This window comes from Carex rostrata, chromosome 2, assembly GCF_964058835.1.
Source record: "Carex rostrata chromosome 2, lpCarRost1.2, whole genome shotgun sequence".
NCBI classification, from domain to species: domain Eukaryota; kingdom Viridiplantae; phylum Streptophyta; class Magnoliopsida; order Poales; family Cyperaceae; genus Carex; species Carex rostrata.
Genome location: NC_135919.1, coordinates 17,410,230 through 17,418,296, shown reverse-complemented (window position 1 = coordinate 17,418,296; position 8,067 = coordinate 17,410,230). Strand labels below are relative to the sequence as shown.

The 8,067-nt window shown below is 33.5% G+C and overlaps 1 protein-coding gene across 1 annotated transcript; it reads left to right on the top strand.

Moving 5' to 3' along the window:
- The first annotated feature begins 721 nt into the window (after positions 1-721).
- LOC144548336 (uncharacterized) lies at positions 722-4,277 on the top strand. Its single transcript, XM_078297011.1, has 6 exons — positions 722-726; positions 769-1,006; positions 2,086-2,304; positions 2,705-2,812; positions 3,248-3,429; positions 3,966-4,277. The coding sequence occupies exons 1-5, from the start codon at positions 722-724 to the stop codon at positions 3,338-3,340; spliced, it is 663 nt and encodes a 220-aa protein (XP_078153137.1). The 3' UTR covers positions 3,341-3,429; positions 3,966-4,277.
- The last annotated feature ends 3,790 nt before the right edge of the window (positions 4,278-8,067 follow it).

The window sequence follows — 8,067 nt, the reverse complement described above, 5'->3', positions numbered from 1 at the left end:
CATTAAATGACCGGAGAATTTTTTTATTTTTTATTTTCTGTTTGGGCACTATAAGTATTATATATATATATTTTGAAATATTAAAATTTAGAAGAGGAGGGTTCAAATGCATCCAAATTTTTGTGCACCCAAATGCACACTATCTTTCAAATCCTTTTTCTCCGTTTTCAAAGTCCGAATAGTCAATCCGAACCGTTAGATGCGATCTATATATTAAGATGTGCTTGGAGACCAAATTTTACATTTTTTGGAATTTTTTTACTATTTATTAAGCCACCTTGAAAATCGCTGATTTTACATTTTCTGGACCATTGGATCAGCGATTTTTCAAAGTGACTTAATAAATAGTAAACAAATTCCAAAAAATATAAAATTTGGTCTCCAAGCACATCTTAATATATAGATCACATCTAACGGTTCGGATTGACTATTCGGACTTTGAAAATGAAGAAAAAGGATAGGGTGCATTTGGGTGCACAAAAATTTGGGTGCATTTGAACCCTCCTCAATTTAGAAATAGTTGATATATTAAAATTTTAGTTTATTTTAGTTGAATTTAGCATAATTTGCATAATATAGTTTATTTTAGTATAATTTCGTACAATTTAGTTTAATTTAATATATTTTAGTATAATTTAACATATTTGGCATAATTTAGTTTATTTTATTTTTAGTATAATGTTGTATAATAAATAAAAATATATGGGCCGAAATTAGAGGGATGATGTGCATATAAATATAGACCTTACCGTAGTTTGTCTATTCCAGTTTCCAGTTTCCATTTTCCATTTTCATACATCTCCTCTCCGCTCCGCCGATTGTAGCACTAACCCAACCCTCGGTAAATAAATCTTCTCTCCTCCCGTCTCATTTTATTCGAAGCGCGATTTCTGAGACCAGGCATATCGATCCTCTTTCTGCGTCGCTTGATTTAGATCTACCCTTTTCGTTCTTTTTGCGGTGCCGATTCTACACCGACGACGCTTCTATCCCGCACGAATTGACGGTAATTTCTTGTATTTTTCTTGACTGATCTGATTACTAGGTCCAGTTCGCTCCGTCGATATTGTATTGGTTTCCTCTTTTTGCTTTGCATATGGTTGTTTATTTCAGAGCTGACAGTTCCTTCTTTGAGTTGTGTACTATCAGCAAATTGTATGCGATTTTAACTTATAAACTTAGGATTTGTTTTGTATTTTTGTTTTCTTAAACCAGAAGAGAGAAGATAGTGAATGCAAGAATTTTATTATTTCTTGATTGAATTGTACAGTACATGGATACCCTTTATATAGTAATAGAACGTACTGGATTCATCCAGTTCTGCCTCTACTGGAGCATTAGAGGATTAGTGATTCGGTTAGAGAGTTAGTTAGCATCTTAACCATAAACTGTTAGGAAGTCAAATGTGATTTGTACTCTGTTTATATTAGATCATGTATAGGATTCATTCTCTATATATAGGAGATAATCATGTAACAGAGACAAGATTCAAGAAATAAAATTCAGTTCTTCTCTTTATCAAAATCTTCACTGTCTCTCTTTATATAGGGAGAGTAATACAAAGCTAATCAAAGAGTTCTAGTCTGTTACAATCTTGTTACAACTAATTATATTGTCTAACTAACTATGCCAACTAATTATCTTAGGATTTGTTTTCTAAGAATTTGTTAGGATTAGAGGAGTTGTGTTAGTTAGCAAAGTCATTCCAACGTGCTATTCACCAGAACAAATGGTGTCGCAATATGATGTTTTTATTTCTTGTTGTAATGCTTGCTTTGTGTGCGGCACACGCAGATGGAAATCCAAACGGCAGTCAAAGCAAGTTCATGTAGCAGCATGCAATTGGACGAGTAGGTTAACTTAATTAACAGGAAGACAGAGAAACTTTCAATTACAAAAGATCCATGTGAAATTGATAGAGAGGAGTATGACAAGTTCATCAACAAAGCAAAAAAGGAAATCAATAATTTCTCCCAACTAATAAGAGAGGTGATTTGATTTCTACTATTAGCTGTATTTTTTTTTATCACTCTGTATTAACATACATAGTTTATCTGATTTACAGTTTCTTTTAAAATCTCGCAGATCATAAAGGGGGATTCCCTCAAGGCAGAGAGCGTTGCACCATTTGACGTAGAAATATTAGACATCCATCGGAACGGAATTGCTCAGGATGTGAAACTGAAAGCTACTAATGATGCTGTAGAGCATACAGGATCTCTAAGTGTGACTGTAAACATAGACACGGACTATGTAAACATACACGCGAACTATGTAAACGTAGACGTGGACTATGTGGACCTGGTACTATGTTTTGAATAAACAAGATTACTTCTGATGTCAACGTGATTTGAACTTGACTAGAACTTAATGGTACTGTCCACCTCAAATGGGTGCTGGCATGCTGAGTCACCAGGTTCCCTGATTTGGCCACTGAATGTGGGAAAAGCTCCATTATGTTACCCCAATTGTGCAATTGTGCCTCAACCCAACTAAAATCTTACCTGACTTTGGTGTTCTACAATATGTATGATGGTCTTGAAATAGTTGTTGGTGGTCCCTATTACTGAGTGGGTTTCTCTCTTGCAAAATCCCCTCATGCCCGCCCCACTTTATCTTAATGTAGAGGTTCGACCAAATTCATTAGGAGAAACAAACAACTGACTAACATTTCATTTGTGACTCTGTTGTTTATCCTATATAGAGGGTTGAAATGGAGGAAGAAATAGAAGAACAGCTGATGGATTCAATTGATCGTGTAAATGAGCTTCTAAGTTCAGATGCATACCATGCTCTCCGTGATGATTTGAAGGTTCTCTCTGTCTCATTATGTGTGCTTGTGCGAGCGTGTTTTTTGATGTTCGGTAGGACTGTAATGCGAGATTCGATGTATTGATTTAATAGGAGGGTGGGGTTACTTTTGAGTTGGTACCTAGGCGAGTTTCAAGGTGAATTGGAGGAGGTCGTGTTGGATTACACTTAAGCCGTGTCTGGTACTTGGTTTTCGATATGTTAAACTATTCAGTTGGTTTTCAGGCAAGTGTCGGTTAATTGGAGGTTAGGCTTTTGATATCATATGAGAGCTGTCCGGTATTATGTATCGAACAAGCCCTCACTGTGGCTTGCTTTTTAAGTGTCTTGCCTTTGTTTGAGATGAAGAGATACAATTTAAATGCGATAACACATATGTATGTAATTTTCTTTGCTTTAAGGTATACAAGTGACTATTAATATTATCTGTATGTAGGTTCTTCGAGAAGAGCAGGTCAAGTGGCTGTTCAGGTCTGATTCCTACTGTCACCCAGAGGATGAGGGAATGAGTGACTACTATGGACCCTAGAAGCTGCTACAGAGAATTTGTTAAACAGTATTGTAGCTACACATCCTATTCAACCTGGAGTCTGGATATCTTCAGTGGTTGAAAAATGGGTATTCTTCCTAAATACATTATTTTTGTAGAAACTAAAAAAATCAATTTTTTTTTCGAAAAAGGATTATTCCTGAATTGATATTTCTTTGAAAAATAGATAGAATTGCACTAATGGTGCGACTCCAACAATTTTCGAACAAATATGTGGTTATGATGGTATTTAAGGTCTGAAAAAGCACTAGAATTGTACCAATCCGGTTTCAGCAGTTTTTAGACAAAATGTGATCATGATGGAGTTTACGGTCTCAAAAACACTAGAATTGCGTTATTAAAACACTAGAATCGTGTTATTAGTGTGAGCCCAAAATTCTGTATCTGGTGGAACTGTACTGTTGATGTTTTTCATGTAATTTTTGGAAAAAAAAAATCATTTTTAACTTCTAAAATAAAATCTTCGAAATATTGTAAGTTGAAATAAAATTTATAATGGAATTCAATTTATAATTTTATATTGATAAATGCGACCCACACATAATTTAATTAAGCTCCCTATTAAGTCTGAAGTATAACAGAACCCCGGGTTTGGTTTTAACAGTGATTTAATTAAGAAGCAATGACTGGAGCAATTTTCTGTGTCAAGCAAAGGTAAAACAGTCATTTGGAATGGAAGAAGGATCTCTATGTCAACGACTCAACGAGGCAGTGAATTATTCTAAAAAGATAGTCACGGTTAACTCTTAGCCCATAGGGCCCTTGAAGCCTATAACAAGAATCAAAATCAAGGTGCAAAGGAGATCTGTCAGATCTCTATGCAAAGTAGTTCACAATTCCTCTTTATTTTTTTATTTTTTTTATTTTTATTTTTGATGTAACAATTCCTTTTTATAAGTTTTATATCATGCCCACATATTACAAATGGAATCGGTCAAAAAAATTCCAGGAATTTAAGATTGGAGGTGTAAACTATATCACTGCGTGAAGTTATGATACAGCACAATACGGTATATATATCATTTACATACCGGGAACACTTTCTGAAAAAAAAAAATGACACAACGTACCGGTATGATCATTATACGTAATGGCATGAAACATGTTGTGAAACAAAAATGACTATATATAACTAAAACAACATAAAATTTGTCTTACTGTATTGTACATTTTACAATTACATTTATATATGTTTTTCTTTCTTAAACAAACTTAAAATTCCAACCAAAAAATAATTAAATATGATAACAATAACAAGTTACAACGGGACTAACATGCCGAGATCATTCTCCGCAATTTTAGTCACAATACATAAAGACTTGACTTAGTAATAATGCGGCACGACACAAATTGACATCTCTATTTAGTACCAGAGACGAATACAGTAAGAAGTTGTGGGAATCAATTGACCCCCATTAATTTTCAAAAATTTTGTTATTAATTATATATGACTTTATATATATTTTACATTAAAATACTATGAGTACTATAAAATTGACTCCCATTTGTAGTACAGAAATTTTATATGATTGATTTCCATCCAAATTTGACACTCATACCTTAAAAATTTGGCTATGTTGCATCTTAGTTATCTCAGTGATTTTACAAAATTGACTTAAGAGGCCGTGATTTTATATGATTTTATTAATTTACTCCAATTTGTAATACACAGAAATTATATGATTGAGTGACATTCAAATTCTCATCACCAGACCAACTAATGTTTATTTGGTTTACAATTTTTTTAAAAGAAAACATAAACTCCAACATTATTTAATTTTATAACAAAATAAGCTCTTCAGTATCTATAAGGATTCTTAAAAGCAAGCCAGGTTAATATTCCCTGTTTATCTGGTTTGTCTTATTTTGACCTTTTGTATGAAAAAGCACGTCAAAACAAAAACATCTCTGGATTTATATGAAAATTGCTTTCTGCAATAAATCGTCTTGTTTGGAAAAAAAAAAAAAAAAAAACAGCTTTCCATGCAAACTAACGGAATTTTAGAGTGGAACATCATTTATAATTCTTTTTTTTAATAACGGAACAGCTATCAAGACCTTGTTCGTAATAATTTTATAGTTATTTGAAGTAGAAATATATTTTTATAATTTTTTTGAAAAAAATATATATTTTTATAATTTTTTTGAAAAAAGAATATATTTTTATAATTTTTTTGAAAAAAAAATATATTTTTATAATTTTTTTGAAAAAAAATATATATATTGGCTCAAAGTGTGGCACGTGTCATCCCTTATCCCACGTGGCTCCACCCATACTTCTGAACTAGAAAAAATTGACAAACTTTGCACCTACTAGTTGCCATTTTTTTTTTAAAATTTAAATGTTATTAAAATTTATGAAAGTCCGCATTTCAAATTCTGACTAAAAAATAAATGATTAGACGTTTTTTGGAGTCTATATATTATCTTTTCAGTTTTATATTTTAAATCCCAAGTCATATCAAAGAAGCATACAGAAACTAAAGAACAGGGTTGAAGAAAACAAAAGGTTGAAGCAATCTTTGCATCATCTACTTAGCTTCCGTTTCTGGGTTTCGAGATTCTAAAAAGAGAAATTTATATATGTGCCCATCAAAACTTCATCATTTAGATAAGTTGAAATTCAAGATGACTGACAGAAGCTGAAATTCAAGATGCACATGTACCTTAAAATTTTTTCTATATAAGTTGAGCATTGTCACACCAGAAAGGCAGCAAAGATGGTCATCTAACTTAAAACGACCGATGAAATTTTGCATAAAGGATGAAGGGTTATTCAGTGCAGATGCACCTGGAATTTTCAAAATGAATTGTACCGCAGAACCAGATAACGTAATAATTTTCGACTGGACTGTGTCCCCTTGGAGGGTTGATGTAATACGCATGCTTTCTTTATCGGGTGGAATTTCAACCCGCAATTACAGAGAAACAAGTACTTTAGGTTCTGACTAAAGATGCATGAAAATTCTCCGAAGCAGTCCTCCAATGATAGCATTTCTAGTTTTGGACATCCTGACAGAAGTCTGGAGATGCCTCCACTATTAAATATAATTTTTTGAAGATTTAATCTTCTAATGCAGGGAAGATTGACGACCGGTGGTATTATTTCTGACATGTAAGGATGCCAGATTAGCAAGCACAATTCCTCGACGGATTCCCAATTGAAAACGCATGCAAGCAATTGTTCAGAGGGGATTGAAGCAGTCATAGAGAAAACTCGAGCATTGTGCTTCATGGCATAGCTAACACATGTGCGAACAAGGTCATAGCAATTATCTTGGTCTAAATATTTGGGAAATTTAATGAGGAACGTGTCCAAAAAGGATGCTTGACGACGATATAGCACGGTCTCAACAAATCTTTTGAAGTATGCACCAAACCTTTTTGTCTCCTGAATATAGAGCCGATATTCATCCACGTACATTTTTTTTTTCCCGAATATTGAGCCGACATGTTAGAAATCTGCTATTAGAAACTGCAAATGGCTCATTTACTTTTAACGTTATGCAGTTTCTAATCTTAATGTGACCCGATTAATTAAGTCATAAATAGATCGTTCTATAATTAGAGCATTAGATCTGTGATTAATCTTAAGCGTTGAATTGGTATATGATGGACGTACCAGATTTAGAGTTAAATGTTATATAAAGGATTGGGTCCTCTCTCTCCCTGCCAAGAGTCGCATTCTTCTCCATCAAGAAACGCATAAAGAAATAGGGTTAGAGAGAGAAACCGAATTCTGAGAAGAAGAGTAACCGTCAGGAGTCAGAAGAAAGAAGATGGCAGCCATTACATCTTCCGCTGTTAATCAAGGTATGTCATCTTAAACAATAGATCATATTAAGCTTTGTTTGTGAAATATTCAGTATTGGTGATCTTTGGGCTATTAATTGAATTGTTCATAATTGATCATAAAAGATCTCAAAGAATAGAACATGGTTTACACGACATTCATCCAAGTCCAATTTTTTCTCCCGAAAATTGAGCCGATGTTCATTCACAGCCCCGAAGTCATCTGGGATGAATTTGAGAGAAGGCAAGGAGGTCCACAGGTTCACCCATCTCTTTGACAGTAAGCTCGTTTGCACGGTCTCTTTTATCCCTAGAAACGACAAAACATGATGGAGAATTTCATCCGGCAAAGCACTTATCATGTCAGACTCCTTCGACATGGATGTCTCAATCACTGTGCTTAAAATAATGTAAGACAAATTCAGTTAATAGACAACATCATAATGTAAGAATAGGGCAACAGGACCGCTAGCTTGGCGCGCTTCTTACAATAACAGAGCAATTAGACCTAGATATACTGCTATTATAAACATGTAGGGTGTAAATCAGGCCAGGTTAATTTTACAATAACTTCACATTGAACAGTAGAACTAGTTCTCGTACAAAAAATTAAAAATTTTACATCAACAACAAAACAAGATGTCACGAAAAGATTGAATAGTAACTACTAACCTATACCGAGGCTTTATTTTACGGCCCTGTATTCATGGAACTCACGTAGGTATAAATTGAGAGAAAGCTATGTAGTGCTGAGTCAATTTCACGAATTACACACTCATACCTGTCTTCCTAATTTATAAAACACGAGACAATATAATTATAGAACCCTTTTTATAAAAATAGAATGTTTTATTTTTTCATAATCATTTTGTTTCATCTAAAAGTTTCATACAAGGATATTGTAACAACTATCT

Excerpts from the sequence above, each read along its gene's own strand:
- LOC144548336 (XM_078297011.1), top strand. Across the intron at positions 2,305-2,704 it reads ACGTGGACTATGTGGACCTG|AGGGTTGAAATGGAGGAAGA; the intron begins GTACTATGTTTT and ends TATCCTATATAG. Across the intron at positions 2,813-3,247 it reads CTCTCCGTGATGATTTGAAG|GTTCTTCGAGAAGAGCAGGT; the intron begins GTTCTCTCTGTC and ends ATCTGTATGTAG.